Here is a 17,886-nt window from a genome sequence, read left to right as displayed (position 1 = left end):
ATAGGCAATTTTGAGGTCTCCTCAATACGTTTTCTGCCCTTGCCTGTCGTGGGTACTTGACTCATCCACGCAAGTGAGGTACCATTTTTATCGGTAGACCTGGGGTGTGGCTGGGTGGTAGGAAATTTGTGGATCCATGCAGATTCCAGGACTGTCCCACACAGATATTTGAGAGAAATGTGATTTTCTTTCAGCTAAATTTGAGGTTTGCAGGGGATTCTGGGTAGGAAAACGTCAGGGGGACCTATTTTCTAGCTGTTTGGGCCTTGTCTCATGTTTCTCAATTTCTCAAACCGTTGCTTAACTCGGTCAAGACAATTATTGAGGAGGTCCAGTTTTCAGTCTACAGTTTTCAGGCTTGATTTGACATCCATTTGTATCATTATCATGTAACTCTGGCTCCTCCCAATTAAGTACGGCAGGTTCAGATTCAGTGTCTTACCCCAGATGGCAAGTGAGTCTTTGGTTCTCAAAGGAGAGCTGTGATTGTTTGGTATCATGCTTTCCCATCTTATGTTGTCCAGAGAGCATCCAGTATTTAGCCGAAGTTACCAGGTGTCTGAAAGGCACTAGGAGCCCGAGGTAGCCTCACTATGTCACATCGTCAAGATTTTAAGAGGCCAATATATGTCATTGACGCATAGGAGACAGAGCCCCACCACATCCCAATCACCCAGTACCTCGGAGGGCATGAGCAGGCCCAGTGGAGGAGCAGGAGTTTAGTGATCTTTGTGCCTGGAGTCTGGTGTTGATAATTTGAAGAATATTGGGCATTTCCTGCGTGTGATGCAGTTCATTGGTTAGATGGGATGCCCAGTGTGCCCTGATTCTGTAAGAGGACATGCCACGAGGTTCTTGTAGGCCTCCCCTGCAAGACTGCAATAAACCCAATTAGTAGCCACTAGATGTGGGGTATGATGTTTTAGGATGTTGAGTCTGTTAGTGTGAGCTGTTTAGGAGGTTGCAAATTGTGTGCACTTGGGGTCCACCCCTCCAACAAGAGAATTTGCCGTGTAGTTCACAGCTTTCTGCTGTTTGCTCTTCTGTGCAAGGGGATATAGGAGCATTCACTCACCCTGCGTAGGCCACAGCTTCCTCCTCGATCATCGACTGCGCGATCAACTGCAGCAAGCGAGGATCTCCGAAGTCAGAAGTGCAAACTGCCTGTGTCCAGGATTTTCCCAGAATGTGTCTGTATTTGTGGGTCATCAATGTATTCAGTGGGGGGGGCACACCTCTGCGAGGCTCACATCCACCGCCACAGTCACTGCAGCCTCCCGCGGCCACCGGTCAACGGAACCCAGCTCACTCGCGCAGAAGACTCAGGGTGGCCCCTGCAGCTCAGCCCCAGCCATAAGGCTAATCGCTACCCTGCTTGTTGGTTAATCCCTTGGGACCGCAGCAGGGTCACTCACCGCTGTCCACCCCCAGGGCGCGAACCCCACCGTATCCGGCCAGCCCAGGCAGAGGGGTGACCTGGCCCGCGTAGCCTGTCAGACGCTGCCGCAGCAGGCCACAGGTAGGCCCTGATCTTCTTTTTGATGGGGCTGGCACCCAACGTCGCCAATTGTCAGCAAAGTGGTACTGCTGCAGTCCGATGGGCTGTCTGTTGCGATGCCTGCTGTTATTGCTGAGTAGTGCCCCGTTTTTGGGCAGTTTAATGAAAGATTATGCACTCAGTCGGAAGAGCACACTCAAAGAGCGGCCATCTTGCTGCTCTGCGAACCTACGCCCCCTTTCCCTTTCTACCTTAATCAATCAGTGGAACTACCTGTTTTCTTCCTTCAGCCTGATTTTGAGGCAGAAAGAGCTCTTCATAAACTAGATGTCATAAGAGCATTAATGTATTATATTGACAGAACCTAAGGCTTTCGAAAAAACTAAACAAATCTTTGTTCTTTTGCACTCCCTCAGAAAGGGAAACCCATGTCTAAATAGAGGATTTTTTAGATGGATCGTTAAATATATTCAAACATGCTATATCAAAGCTAAACGAACTTCGAATATAACCCCTAGAACACATTCTACTTGTGAAATATGGGCATCTATGGCTTTTTTTGGGCAACATCCCCATAGCTTACATTTGTCACAAAGCTACAAGGTCTACACTACACACTTTCACTAAGTACTATTGTGTGGATGTTCTAGCACCCCAACAAGCTAATGTAGGACAGGCGGTGCTACATATACTTTTTCAAACAGGCGCAACGTCCACTGGTTAGCCACTGCTTTTGAAGGACACTGCTATACAGTATGCATAGCATGTGTATCTACAGCCACACATGCCTCGAGCAAATGAGGTTACTTACCATGTAAGCATCTGTTCTTGGCATGTAGTGCTGTAGATTCACATGCACCCACCCTCCTTCTTGGACACCTATAATTGTTGCAGTCTATACTTCCATATGCATTGACATTTCTTTACAAATACTTACTTATACTCCATCCCGACTCTCCTGAGAGAAAATAATCTAATAATGAAGTCGATGCCCAGGTGCACTGTTACCAAGAGGAGGAGTCCACTTTCCTCGTGGCTCGAAAGACTTCTTCAAAGAAAAACAACTTGCACAATCCTGACCCAACACTAGATGGCAGGAGTATGGAAAGCATGTGAATCTACAGCAATACATGCCAAGAGCAGATGCTTACAGGGTAAGTAACACAATCCTTATTTCACCTTGTTTTTTCCTCTTTCTATCTGTGCTGTACTCTGAGGCACATATAGAAAGAGGAAAAAGCCTCAGAGGATTGTTTTTGTGCGGGAGGGTGACCCCCACCTGCACAAAAGCAATCCTGCCTTTAACGCAGGCACCCTTGCACCCTGATGCAAGGGTGCCTGCGTTGGCGCTACACAGCAGTTTGTGCACTAGCGCAGGAAAGGGCCATATCTTGATAGATAACTGTCTTGCTGCGTTACATTGTGTGAAATAATGATAAATATGGTCCAAAGAATTTACTGCACTTTTTGAGATTGTGCAATGAATTTCATTCTCACTGAAAGTCAGTTCTGCAGCATTGTGGAATGCCATGTTCTAACTACTTGCACTGTCTGTTTTTTTTTCCAGACTGTTGGCCACTGGCTTGGTTCCTTTACAGAGTGTTCAAAGTCCCCCACTAACCCAATCAAATCCAAATTTGCATGCACTCAAAGATGGCACAGAAGGTAACACTCCAAGGCATGGCCACAGGCGGAACCTGAGCCACACCTCAGCTTTAAGTGCTGATAATGTCAGCTCTCCTGGTAGCGGTGAGTCCTCCATAATTCTCCACTTAGGCCTATGAACAAATTCGCATGAAAAAGGTGCTTCTTAGCTTCCCTCAACCAGATAAAACATCCTGTTATTAAAAATTGAAGATTCGACAACAGTCATTGGTCTAACACATACTTTGATCAGCTGAATATAAACATTGTCATCTAGCAGTTGTGAAAGCCACTTTGTGTGTTTTTGTAGAGTTTTTATTTTTTATTACGAGTCACCATGTTCTTGATCACTAAACTAGAGGCACACATCCAGCAGTTTCTTTGTTTTTGAAGCCAACTCCTGGGGAATTAAATCTTTCTTGACTACACAGTTTGCCTTAATACAAGGCTAACATTAAATTGTTCTAGGCATAGACTGTCAGAATGAGCCAAAAGTAGCAGCTAAGCACAACTGTAAATGTATGGCATGACTTTAGACGTGAACTTCTTGAGCAGCATTTGGAGTTATTTATAAGCATCTGAGCTACTCAAAAATATATGCTAGCTTCACATATTAGCAAAACCTGAGTAGCCTTTTGCAGAGTCTTCAACTCTCAGTTGCATAAATTATTTCTGAATACTGTTGTGGATGACATTGTAATGTAACATGGAAATATCAGAGAGCCCATGTAAACTTTGCCTCTTAGTCATGTTGAAAGCTGCTTATTGGTATGCCTTCTTAGAATGTGACCTGATTTTAAAACTTCCTGAAAATGCTGAAAATTGGATGTACTTAAAATAAAAAAAGTAATGAGGGTTATAAGGAAACAATAGTAGTTTACCTTAAGTGCAGTGTGGCATATTTATGGGAAGGCTGCACACATTGTCCCCTATAGTACACGAGCACTCCCCACGCCATTGCAAAACTCACATGAATGTGTGTTGATCAAGGTACACAGGCACACATACATACGATATCACTTATCTATGTCACTGTGTCACTTTTGTGAAACCTCACTAACTTTTCTAGAAAGCCATATGACTCCCTTGCGAGTTGTAGTAATTGATTGTAACAGCTCCTGCGGGTGGAAGGGAGCAATGGATCCCTTTAACCTCTGCACCCCACCTACAGCATATTTTAACGAACTACTTTCTGAGCGGCCTAAAAATGCACAATTTTGCATGGGCAAGGCTTGCAATACCGAGAATATTACTTAAACGTATTGTAAACTATGTTGTAAAACGTTGGGGCTCTTTTTGCATGAGGATTTGTTCCCAGTTGAAAAAAAACATGCTGCATTCCTAAGTCTTCAATATAGTTTAAATATCAGAAGAGGAGCAGTCCATTTTTATAATGATGAAATCTGCAGCACACTTGGCATTGCCCTGATATATGCTTGTTACATAGGTTATGTACAAAAAAAAAGAGACATAAGCAATCCTTTACTGCTTAAAACACACCTGACATGTAATATTGTGATTAACATATCCAGTTAAACTTCCTATGGTTAATGCACACCATTCTACTACATGGCAAATACATGTTGTAATGGGTGATCATTGCTTGATGGCAGGTTCCCCAGGAATTGTCTCCTCTCCTCCATCTTTCATCAATAAATAGTGAGAGGCATCTCTGATGACATTATTCAAAAATTGATCCCTGAAGGCATCTGACCTGATATAAGTTGAGAAGCCACACAATTCAGGCAGTCATCCTTAAAGCTAAATGACAAGTAGCCCTTTCAGTGGTCATATTGTTATCCTTTCCACAAAAAGAAACATTTTCCTTAAAACATGAAACCAGTCCTCCTCCTTCACCCTCCCCCTTAGGGGAGAAAAAGCAGGCCCTTTTCTGATTATAACAAATATGGTGCTTGGTCCTCCTATGACCTCACTTTCTTACTCTTATTCCCCATGGTGATCGAATATTTCTTTACTTATGTATTTGAGGGAATCTTATAATGATGTCTCTGCAGCCTTTTTCACACGGTTTGTCTACTCTTTTGTGGCACCTTCAGTGACTTAAAGCATTAGTATAGATGCATTTATCAAACCTGGAGACCAATAGAAGTCTGCATTATTGTGGTAGACTGAGAAATCGGCAGACAAGATTGGCCTGGCTGTTCTTATCTGCTATCATTGTCTGTGTTTACTACCTACATTTTATTTCTAATCAATATCTATCTGCCATCATTTTTTGGTGATTGGAAAAGATCAGGATGCTTCGTGGGATGATCGATTGTTTGTACATAGGTCAAAAATAGTCTTTCTTGTCGCTCTGACTTGAATATGGAAATTACTGAACCTAATGCCATAATGGGTGGACCGACCTATTCTTTGCTTTTGTACTAGTAACTGGCAGCACATTTTGTTAATCCTTATTATTGTAATTTTACACATGCACACAGCATAACATTATGGGTGTTATTAGGTTAACAAGCCACATCAAAAAAGATGTAGTAGTCCATCCCAAAAGGAAGAAACCTGTGTTTGGAGGAGTGTAGCAACATGTATACAGAAGCACCCCTCGGTCTTCAAGTATTCATAATTTGGAGAAAGCCTTGTTCCAGCGATATATTTCTTATTGTGAATTAACTGTTTCTTTTCATCCTCCCCTTGTCTTTAGGTAAAACACGTCATGTTCTGTCAGAGAATATGCACAGCTCTCCCGGGCAGATGTCGAAGGCCAAGAAAAAATCCAAATCGGGGTTCTACCGGAGGGAAGGGAAACAAGAAGGTTTGTGTGACATTGCTCTGCATTTTTGTATACTATCCTCAATTAAATAGAATATAGCAGGCCTTTAATTTCACATTTCCAAGTGCATCAGAAAGTTAACTTTTGTGAAGTGATTTTTAATAATGGCACCTGAGTTTTAAGTGGAATGTTTCTTGAGAAGGTCCAGGACACCGCTCCAGGACAACGCTCCTTCCAGAGAGTTCGTTAAACTGCGCAGCTAAACCTGTTGTACAGGGGCAAGCACTTCCAGGGTCGTTTCTGAATGTTTCACCCTGTCCGTTAGTTTGGCATGTTTCGCCCGCAATAGGCCCAGGCCCACTGCTACTGTACTGATATCTTGGTGAAGTGTCGCCTTGGTATCAGCAATGACTTCTAAAGTCTTGGCCAATTGTTGGTGCACATGTATCTACGGTGTTTAACTTCTTTAGGTGCTGAGTCCGTTGCACTGTCATTGGGGAGGGGTCCCGCCTGCTTCCCTCTAGGCTTCCCCATTTCCAGTGCAGAATGGCCTCCGACCACAGATCGAGTGCGCCCTGCTTTAGGCAGGCGAGGAGCTGCTGCCACCGCCTCCGTCTCACCCCACTCCAGTGTGCAGGGTGTGCGCCTCTCCTTCTTGTCTGTACGTACCCGCGACTGCCTCATTGTTGTTGCCCACGCTTCGTCGCCGCCCTGGCAGTCACAGGACTCGCGCTTCACAGTCGTTCTTTAAAGCTGTGCCCTATCAGGTTCTGAGTCCGAGCACATCATCTCCACAGATAGCCCCCGTTACACTAAGTCGTTACGCTCATCTCTCAATTCGGTTGAGTTGCCAAGGTTGCAGGTCGTGTGACTATCGAGTGACACGTGGCCCTGGAGGGAGCAGAGAACACCCTGGTAGCTTCTTCAGAACGGCCCTAGGAGTTTCAATATGATGCTGTGTGATCTGTGCAGGCCGCCGGGCAGCCGTCAATCCTAAGGTGGGAGTGCCACCGCAGAACGATCAAAATCAGCACAGTATTTTGTAATAAATGTTGGTGGACTCCCAGTGCTCCACCTATGAGGGTCTCACTCAGACGTCACCAGTACCACCTCATGGCAAGCAGCAGCACTCAGTAGTAGGTTTTAAGAAAGGATTCAATTGGGCCGAGGGTTCCCAACGGTCAAGCTACGCCACTGGGGAGAGTCTGCACCATGTTCAATCTGCCGTCTTCCTCTCCTCAATAGAATACCTTTACAGTCCCTTAGGGGAGGCACACATTCATATGCATTAACGGGAGATTGATGGGTGAGGATTGGACACGTAGATTGGGACTCCTGAGGGGTGGGGGGAGGGAGGATTGGCTCCCTGGTGGAAAGCCACACTTAGGATGAACGTAGAATCCCCTGTTTCCCCCCCTCCTCCCGGTGCCCCCCGGCCCCAAAAACAGCGTTGGCCCATAGATTATGGAAGCGTGCACAGACTAAGGATCCCTGGTAGTGTAATACAAGTTGTAGTTATATGTTTATATCTAATAGAGACTACTAGCCGCAGATTCCTTCACGTAGAATTATCTCCAGGCGTGAGACTGGATCCGGAAACTTTTGCCACAGCTTACCTGCGCGCCAGGGGCGGGGCGACATCACGCGACTCCGCCCAGGCGTCGTCCGAGTACGTGACGTCAGCGAGGTCACATAAGACCCGCCCCGGCGCGCCCACATCAGTTTTTTCCTTTTCCTCATGCAATGCGGATCCGTTCCTTGCTGCGGGCCTGTTTAAGGCCCCCTTTCTTCCATTCTTTTTTGGTGAAAACAGTGTGCGAATGCCTTCGGGCTTTAAAACTTGCACATTTTGTGGGCGTCTTATGTTGACGACGGACCCTCACCTCATTTGCATGTGGTGTTTGGGGGAGGATCACGGCACCTCAGATTGTGCGGCGTGCCAAAAGTTGAAGACGAAGTCACGGCGGGAGCGCCGAATGAAACTTCTCTCGGCGCGTCTCTCCAGGTTGACGTCCTCCCCTCGGTCTGCTTCGGCGGACGGCTTCAGATCCGGCCGTGGTCGTCATCCTCGCCTTTCTCCGATGTCACGTGAGCATCGCTCCCCGGTGGGTAAGTGTTGCAGTTCGTCCCCGGGGGCTGGTTTCCGGCTTACCCGGGGCGTGGACTCTCCACGGGTGATACAGCCCTGCATGTCATCCTATCCACCGTTTCCTGGTGTTGGGGCATCGAGAGTCCAGATGGAGACTTACGCGGTGGCTTTGCAGGCCTCGCTGGCGTCTCCTCTTCCTTCCCCTCCTGGGCGTCGGCGGATCCCTCGCCTGGTGCAGGGCCCTCCGCGGCACTGCCGGTGGCTCCGGCCCCGGCGCTGACTATGTCAGATCTAGGCTTGGAGGATGTGGTGCTGTTGGGGTGTGGCTCCTCTGGGGCACCTCCTTCAGACCACGGCATCTCCACCTCACCGCAAACCCCCGCGGGGGTCCCTGTGGTGTCGCGGGAGGTCGCCAGGGCTCGGGTCGCATCCCCGAGCCCCCCTCGGTCCCTTAGCAGGGAGGTCCTGTCTAAGGCCGAGGTGACGCCGCTACGGCCGCCGCTACGGCCGTGTGGAGCCACTGGGGTCAGTGGTCCCTCCTCGTCCCACTCCGGGTTGAGGGCAGGCCCCTCATCCCTCTCCGGGCCCCTCTCGTACCTCCTCACAGGCAGCTGCCTCGTTAGAGGGCAAGTCGGAGGTTGTATCGTCCCCGGTGCCGCCACAGGGGTTGCCGGGAGACCTTCGCCTCCTTCTAGGCCACGGCCGGCGGAGGGCTTCGGTCCCCTCTCCAGGCCCATCCCGTTCCCCCATGCAGGTGGTTGCCTCGGGGGGTCGGGCTGGCACCGTCGCGGCACCACTCCGGGGCCGGTGCGGCTCCAGCTCTACTCCGGTCTCCGGTGCGGAGTGACTTAGAGGTCCCTTGCCCGGTGACGCCGGATGGCGCTGGTGTCCTGCCTCAGGCAGCAGACTCTATGGCTCTGCGCAGGATTCGTACCGCGGATTCGTCTTCAGATGCTCCTTCTTCTTGGGACGCAGGCTGCTAATTGGTATCCTCCTCCCCGGAGACTGGTCGCCGTGTGGTGTCCTTTTCACCGGCGTCGAAGGGTGGCTCCCCGCCCTTCCTCAGTCAGCGGTGTTCGTAGGAAGAGCGGCAGGTCCCTCCTTCTTCAGCTCCTCCTGACTTCCAGGTCTGGCCCTTGCCCGACCCGCTTGGCCTCGGGGACGGCCGCCTTAGTTTGCAGCCGTCGCCCACGGAGGAGCTGCTTTCTCCACCGCGTGGCCCTACTGATGCGGGTGCGGCCTTCGCTCACGCGGTGTCCACGGCTGTGGGCATCCTATGCATGGGTGACACGGTGGCTCACTTTCCGGCGGACCATCTGCTGGAGGTCCTCCACCAGGGCTCTGGTGGGAGGGAAATCTTGCTTCCCTTTGAAGGTTCCCTCCATTCTGCCTTGACGGGGGCTTGGAGGCGTCCTGCCTCCGGGGACCCGGTGCCTCCACATCTTCTGCATCGGCACCTTCTGACGCCGCATGACCCGGCGTGCCTGTCCGCCCACCCCTCAGCCGCCAGTCCCCTTCTGCGGACTGCTTTTCCCTCCCTGCTTCCCCTGTTGGCCCCGCCGTCCAGAGAGGCCCGCTGGCTGGACACTTGGGAACGCAACATTTTCGCCTCGGTCCCTTAACACCTTGTGTGTGCTGGCTAGGGCCTCCTCCTGTTTGTGGGACTCGGCTGAGTCTCTGGGGTCTGCAGCGTCCCAGGAGCCTGCTCAGGTGGATTTGCGACACCATGCTTTGGATGGCCGGGAGTTTGCGGCGTTTATTCTCCGCTCCGCTCTGGGCGTCTCTGAGGCGCTGGGCCGGGCTATTATTTTCTTCCATGCTATGGCTGTCTACCCTGTCTACAGTTCGGGCTGGACTGTTCCCATTGGGCACAGGGTCAAGACTGATTTGCATATGGCTGAGTCCAAACTGGAATGGCATGGTGAGCAAAAAAACGATGGATTTAGGCCCAGATCTCTGTACTGGGGTGAATGTATTGTTCTGCATTCTGTCCATCAATAGTTCTTTTTGCATTTGTCACTCCGCGTGGGACGGGTATGCACAGATGTGAGTCCCGTGCTCTCCATGCCACTGGAATCAAGCTATCCTGGCTGAAGAGGGGTGAAACCCTGAAACCGGTCCTAGGATGCTTGTTTTCAGTCCAGGGAGGACCTGGCCTGGCAGTTCGGGCTGGACTGTTCCCGTTGGGCACAGGGTCAAGACTGATTTGCATATGGCTGGGTCCAAACTGGAATGGCATGGTGGGCAAAAAAACGATGGATTTAGGCCCAGATCTCTGTACTGGGGTGAATGTATGACATTGTTCTGCATTCTGTCCATCAATAGTTCTTTTTGCATTTGTCACCCCGAGTGGGACGGGTATGCTCAGACGTGAGTCCCGTACTCTCCATGCCACTGGAATCAAGCTATCCTGGCTGAAGAGGGGTGAAACCCCGAAACTGGTCCTAGGATGCTTGTTTCCAGTCCAGGGAGGACCTGGCCTGGCAGTTCGGGCTGGACTGTTCCCATTGGGCACAGGGTCAAGACTGATTTGCATATGGCTTGGTCCAAACTGGAATGACATGGTGAGCAAAAAAACAATGGATTTAGGCCCAGATCTCTGTACTGGGGTGAATGTATGACATTGTTTTGCATTCTGTCCATCAATAGTTCTTTTTGCATATGGCTGTCTACCCTAGTACGTGGCAAAATTGTGTTTTTCGGAAATATGTACAGCTACGGTGAGCAATATTGATAACCGACCAGAATACTCCCTATTGTATAACATACCATGATGTGGGATCCTTTTATTGATACACTGAATCTGGATTGAGACTTAATTTTGGAGATATTGGTTATGACTGGGAGATGAAGTAGATACTGTGGATTATTATCCCGCATTTATAACTATTGTAACAAGAAACCTACCATGTGTGTACAATGAGCAGCATGTCCCACTCATCATGGCTCTGTAATTGTGTTGAGGATATTCTTGTTATAAATATAAATGCCAATAAAAAAGATATGTAAAAAAAAAAAGAGAAGGTAGCTTGAAACTTGTGTCAATGAAATATTGACAGGCATTCAAGCAGTAGAAACTGCAGTTGCAGGGCACGTTGGAGTTAAGCTAACCAGGCGTTTTCAGTGTTCGAGCCTTTGGAAAACAACAGAAGAGATATAAGAATATAGACTTATAGCCCGCTGCTGAGAGGTATAATGGTTGTTAAAGGCCCTGAACCTGAGTTATAGGCCCGAGCAGCAGGCAAGGGCCTATAATGAGGCAGTGGGCCTTAAACAACTGGTATAGCTCTCGGCAGAAGGGCTATAAGGCTATTAGAACATTCCACCCACAAAAGGTAGAATGTTCTAAATTCAAACGGGGGAAACATGAAGACAAACATTCGAAAGTTGGAGCTCCGGGGCTTATAACATTATAAGCCCGGAGCTACTCTATAGTCTTCAGTGCAGCTCTCAACATTCCAATGTTGATATAGAACATTATTCTGAGCTTTGGTCTGGAGTGGTCGGAGCTTTGTGTTTGTAGTACGACATTGCAGAGTAACGGGATATGGAGAAAGAGTTTCTGTGATATGAGAATGTATGTTTTCATGAAGAAGGTTGAATTTCTACTATACAAACCTATGTTTACACAATTTGTGATTGTTAGACCTGTCATCCTTAGGGTAATCTTTCCCCAAACATTTTGCCTGCTTACCTCATCTTTTTGCTGATTCTTTCTGTTGGCCTTAGGCCTCTGAGCACTTTACCACTGCTGACCAGTGCTAAGGTGCATGTGCTTCTCCCCTAAACATGTTAACATTGGTATCTGAAAGAAACAGTTAGTAATGGATTCCTCACCTTAGAATTACCCTCAGGCGTCAGACTGGATCCAGAGAAGTTCTTCCTCAGCAGTAGCTCTGCACGTCGATAGGTGGCGTCGGTCGACTCCGCGTTCGTCCTTGGCGTCGCGGTCGCCAGAAGAACGTTGCGTTATCTACTTAGATGCTGCCCTCGCATGCTGACGTCAGTTATTTCTTTTTCTGTGCCAGCCAGCGCAGATCCAGAGAGAGCATACCTCAAGTCACTTTTTTACTCCGTTTTTGCGACTTTTGTTGACATCTTTTTTGAGTCGATCAACTCCTGCTGCATGGAGGGATGTCACGTCGGACCGTCTTCAAGGCTTGTGACACCTGTCACAAATTGATGTCGGTCACGGACCCGGGCCTCATATGCCTTTGGAGCCTGGAGCGCGAACAGGACCCAAAGTCGTGCTCCGACTGCCGCGCCATTAACCCAAAGCCTTTGCGAGAGCGGTGCTGAAAGCTCCTCGAGGCCCGGCACTCTGCCGCTCGGTGCCATTTGAGGTCTCGGTCGAGAGGGAGGTTGCGGGACCGGTCTCGAAGCCACCACCACTACTCGTCATCCAAGTCTTTGTCTTCGGGTAAGTCGAAGCACAAGAAGAAGGTGAAGAGGCATCGTCGCTCTTCACGTTCTCCCCGTCGATCGGCCGACGCGATGCAGGACGGGGCAGGTAGTTGTCCGGCTCCGCCCACTGAGCCTGTTGGGTCGACTCCAGCCTTCCCTCCCTTTCCGGGACCCTGAGCGACCCCTGCCCAGCTTCGAAGCTTATACGAAGCCTTACATTCTATCTTCGGGCAGCAACAAACCGCACCTTCAGCCCCGCAGACTCGTTTGGGGGCTCTAGGCCTTCGATGTCGGCTGCATCAGCTCTTGCACCGCAGGGCCCCCAAGGATCCTGGCCTGGATCCGCATCGGCGCCGGTCGACATCGTGACACCTTCTCCAGCACCGAATCCAGTGACGACACCCCCACCGACTCCGATTGTGTCCCCAGCCGGCGTCGACCCCGACCTCCCCCTTGTTTAGGGCACGGAGCCGGACCGACTTCGTCTGACGTTGGTACCAGCGCAACCAGTACTTCTGTTGCCCTGTTCTCTCCTGATATTTCGTACCGCCCTGAGTAGCTCATAGGAGAGGGTGAGGAGGACTGGGAGGGGTCTGTGGACCCTCTTGTAGACCAGTTCAAGGAACCAGACTGGAGAGAGGAGTGCATCAAATGCAGTGGTATTGCATAGGGCAGCCGAGGCCCTAAACCTTGAGCTTCCTATGGTGGCGGTCAGGACTAACCTCCTGACAGAGGTGCTTCAGCCGGCAGCGGCCTCCTCGGGGCCCTTGCTGCTGTTCAATGAGACCCTTACGGACATCCTTTTGGGCACTTGGTCCAAGCCCAACACAGGGATTCCTGTTGACAGGATGATTGCACAACGCCACCACCCGGCTCTAGGTGATCCCATTTTCCTCTCTTCCCATCCTAGCCCTTAAAGCTTGGTAGTCCAAGCCGCAACGTCCAAGGGCGCGTTACCTACCACACCACCTGATAGGGAATCCAAGAAGCTGGACCTCCTTGGGAAGAAGATGTTTTCTTCCTCCAGCTTGGGACTGCGGTTGGTGAACACCACATGTCTATTAGCCTTTTACACCCACTCGGTGTGGGACATGATTGCATGAGTGCTGCCACAGTGCCTGGAGGAGGCCTAGGCCATGCTCTCCCGTGCTGTTGCCCAAAGGAGAGACGCAGCGAAGTTGGACTTGCAGGTCGCTTATTTTCACATCCCCGTCCTGCCGGCCCACCGGCGTTACCTGCAGTTCATGGTAGGCCATGAGCCCTTTCAGTTTACTGTGCTCCCTTTGGCCTTACCATCGCCCCTTGGGTGTTTACGAAAGTGATGGCGGTGGTCGCAGCTCATCCTCACAGATCAGGGTTTCCAGTCTTCCCCTATCTCAACAACTGGCTGTTGAAGGCGGGCTCACCCCAGGCTGTCGTCACCTCCTCCAGATTACGGCAGACCTCCTACATTCACTGGGGTTCACCATCACTGTGCCAAAGTCGCACCTGTTTCCCTTTCAGAAGCTCCTTTTCATCGGAGTGGTGCTGGACACAGCGCAGTTTTGGGCTTATCCTCCTGAGCAGTGAGTCCGGGATAATCGGACCATGATTCCGATCTTGCAGCCTCTATCCCGGGTTTCAGTCAGAATGACCCTGAGGCTACTGGGCCTCATGTTCTCCTGCATCCTGCTGGGACCTGAAGGTTCCAGTGGGCACAGCATCAGGGGAATCTTTCCAATTGCATCCAGATCTCGGAGGGCACTCCACACCAGTTGAAGTAGTGGCTCACGACAGATCAAAGGCAGATCCCTCTCCCTTTCCCAACCAAAGTTCACAGTGGTGACAGATGCATCACTGCTGGGGTGGGGCGGCCACATGGGAGAGGTGGAGATCAGAGGCCTCTGGTCTTCGGCGGAGTCCGGGCTCCATATCAACCTTTTGGAGATTTGGGTGATTCATCTTGCACTAAAAGCATTCCTTCCCTCGGTCCAGGGAAGAGAGGTGCAGGTGTTCATGGACAACACCACCACCATGTAGTATTACAACAAACAGGGTGAGGTGGGGCCGTGGACCCTACGTCAAGAGGCCCTCTGCCTCTGGACATGGCTGGAACATCAGGGCATATCTCTGGTGGTTCAACACCTGGCAGATTCTCTGAACGCCAGGGCGGACGAACTCAGCCGCAGGTGCATGATGGATCACAAATGGCGTCTTCACTTGGAGGTGGTGCAAGGTTACTTTCATCAGTGGGGAGAGCCTTGGTTAGATCAGTTGACAGCTTTCGACCTTCCTCCCGAAGTCTGTAATGTTATCTTGGCTGCCAGGCGTCCCTCCATTAAAACGGTGTACGTCTGAATATGGAACAAATGTGTGGCATGGTGCACAGCAAAGTCTGTGGATCCCTTTTCTGCCCCCCTTTCAGAGGTTCTCCTCCTCATTCTTTCTTTGGCCCAGCCGGGGTCTGCTCTGGGCACTCTCAAACAGTGGCGTCACTAGGGGGGTGCGGGGGGTGCGGACCGCACCGGGTGACACCCTCACGGGGGGTGACACCAAAGGGCCGGTCCGGTGGTCGCCGTCGGTGATGTGTCACTGTCTGGGGTGTGGTGCGTGCACTGCAACCGTGGGTGCACAATGCAATGTTATTGAATGTAAACCTTAACCACCGCAGCAGTCCAAACGCAACGACGACGCGGCGCGCCAGTCACAGTGCAACCTAACCTTGTTGCTTGTAGCTTGTCGTTCTATTCACTCACAGGAGGTGCCTGTGCGCAGCGCGCACTGTCTCCTCCTCCGCCGTGTCTGCGCGCCTCGGCAGTGACGTCACGTCGTCACTAGAGGGGTTCCCGCGTGACTTGGCATCACGACGAGGAGGTGAGGAGGTCTCAGGTCGCCCGCCGTTGGCCCGTCGCCAGCCAGCCCACAGTGCCACTATCAAGGAAGGCCGACCGAGGTAGTCCCCCCCCCCCTGTCTGCAACTCAGCAGGTGAGTGGCCAGGCCTAGGCCTACTATTGCGGCAATTGCCTATTCGCGATTCCTTCCATGATTAACACACACAACAGTGAACCGAGACGCAGACGAGGGTGAAAGTGAAACTGAAAGCAGTGAGGTGCCTCTGGCGAGCAGCAGGGCAGGGCACAGTGCCAGTGGCCGCCATTCACCAGTACCGGCCTGCACTCAGCCTCACTGGATCCGGAGCAGAGGGGAGAGAGGGGAAAAGTTATTGTTTCAGAATGAGCCCCACACACAGTTACGGAGGGGCATATGCTTTACTCCAATATACTAATATGCGGAATATTGTAGGGGTCCACTTCCGGCCCCAGCACTTTGTCCCTGGAGGAGTCCTACATTTTTCTGCAGGATAAAAAAATAGAGATGAATGCCACTGAAAGGAGTGGCGTGTGCAAGTGTTCCCACACCTAGGCCTTCAGATTGGAATTGGGTTTATATAGCGCTTACTACCTCTGACGAGGCGCTGAAGCGCTGTCTGCTCCTGGAAGCCGCTGGCACTGTATCAAGGGAGCATTTGCAGGTCTCAGACAGGTGGCTGCATCTTTAGGCACCCAGAGGAACATCGGTCTGAAATGAGTCCGCGAGGGGCCTTGTTTCTGAAAGGTTGGAGCATTTTGTGGAGCGCCCCTGGCCGCAGATGTTCACACATGGCCGCAGATGTCCACACACGGCGGCCGCAGCAGGTTATTGCCGCGGTATTTAAAGCTTTGCAGTTTGCATTTAGGTAATGACCGTCCACAGAAAATGGAAAGCGAGCCGCCGGCGGCACGGCTGATTACCGCGCTCCCGCCTCGGAATATGTTTTCTCATTTGAAGAGAGTGAAATAATAGAGGGGCAGAAAGTCAGAAATGCCATCCACGGGGATGTTTGCGCCGCGCGCCTTCGACGTGCAATTACCAGGAGAATGGCAGAAAATTGACCCATTTCCTCTAAAAAGATCCGTTTCATTTCGGAACAGTCCGTCCTCTCTTTAGGGCAGAGACTGATAGCCGCTCACACTCACAGCCTTTCCTATTCCAATTAAATGTAGTGCAGGCTCAACAGACGAGGCGCAGACCCCTCCGAGGCGCAGGCCCACCAGACGAGGCGCAGGCCCACCAGACGAGGCGCAGACCCCCCCGAGGCGCAGGCCCACCCGAGGCGCAGGCCCACCAGACGAGGCGCAGACCCCTCCGAGGCGCAGGCCCACCAGACGAAGCGCAGACCCCTCATCACATAAATGTCAAGAAAACTCGTGTGATTAATTATCTTCCTGGAGAGAGATCAGCGTTTTGTATAGTTGAGGTTTTGACTTACGTGAAGTTAGTGCAGAGGGTTAATATGCCTGCTGCAAAGAACTTGTATCAAGTAGATTACATATGATGTAAACAGGTCAGCAGATTACTGCTTTCAAAAGATGCATCCTTTTGTTACTTGCAATTTATAACTTAAAGTCCTAATATACAACAGTGAGCTATTAACTTTCATCCCAGAACTGCATACACACTGCAAAGTATACATTATTAGAACATTGATTAATGTTGCAAAAAGGGTTAATTTGGCTAGAAATCGATTCTTATTATTAAATAAAACTCCCAACTATGCTGTTTCTTTTTCGACTCTGCGTATGTGCTTCTCCACACCAGGCACTCTTAAACTATACTGCCTACCAGTATGGATGACATGTGACTCCTACACTTTCAGTCCTTTGGCTTAAGTAACATTTCCTATACACTGATTTACACTCGTATGATTGATTGTCTCTGTGTAATGTGTGTGTGATGCAAAGTGCTCGGACACCCTACACTGGTATGAGTGGCGCTATATAACTAATTGAATGCATCTGAGAGAGTGTGGTTATGGTGACTTGGTCACTGTTAAAGGGTGCTAGTGAGAGAATCCGTGGTGGAGGTGGTCATTGGGGGGGCGCCAACAAACATTGTCGCACAGGGCGCCACCAGCACTAAAGCCAGCCCTGCTTGTAATCGGGGATTAGTAGATCGAGCTAATAATAAAATATGTGAAAGTCCTTTTAACAACAGTTCTGGCACATATTTGCCGATCTACATGACCTCTGCATTTAGGAGGTAAACTCCAGTAGCAAACTTTTGGAGATGTGATTGTTTTTGTTAGTTAACGCGTGAGCGATGTTACCAGGAAGGGTTACGATTTATGTGACAATGACTTCGTGTTCATTGCAGGAGACCTGTGGCGATGAGTTGCTATTTTCAAGACTTAAATAGAAAATGGCAGGTTAAGCAAGTGTAATTGTCTTTAGTTGAAGGCTAAATTCATACCTCGTACAGGCTAATGAAAATGTTTATTTTTATTCTTCCGTAGGAACACCTGGCCCCTTTAACAAGTAAATGCAGCATAAAAAGCAATGTTTTAAAATTAAAAACTTTTCGTGTACATTAAGTAGTTTATAATGAAATCTAGATGCTTGCATAGTTCACTGTCAACCTTAGAGAAAAACATTTATCAGGAAGTCCTACATGTACCTGCAACCAGCATAAGAAATAACCACGGGCAAAGCCAGTAGGTC

The 17,886-nt window shown here is 50.0% G+C and overlaps 1 protein-coding gene across 1 annotated transcript in view; it reads left to right on the top strand.

The window, feature by feature from the left end:
• Positions 1 to 17,886, top strand: part of ROBO3 (roundabout guidance receptor 3) — a 1,168,980-nt gene that overhangs the window by 1,046,217 nt on the left and 104,877 nt on the right. Inside the window, exons 25-26 of the mRNA XM_085646102.1 lie at positions 3,066 to 3,247; positions 5,808 to 5,918. Of these exons, the coding sequence (XP_085502228.1) occupies positions 3,066 to 3,247; positions 5,808 to 5,918 (293 nt within the window). The remainder of the gene's footprint in view (positions 1 to 3,065; positions 3,248 to 5,807; positions 5,919 to 17,886) is intronic.

This window comes from Triturus cristatus, chromosome 3_1 (assembly GCF_964204655.1).
Source record: "Triturus cristatus chromosome 3_1, aTriCri1.1, whole genome shotgun sequence".
Classification (NCBI taxonomy): domain Eukaryota; kingdom Metazoa; phylum Chordata; class Amphibia; order Caudata; family Salamandridae; genus Triturus; species Triturus cristatus.
This window is presented reverse-complemented; position numbering and strand designations above follow the sequence as displayed.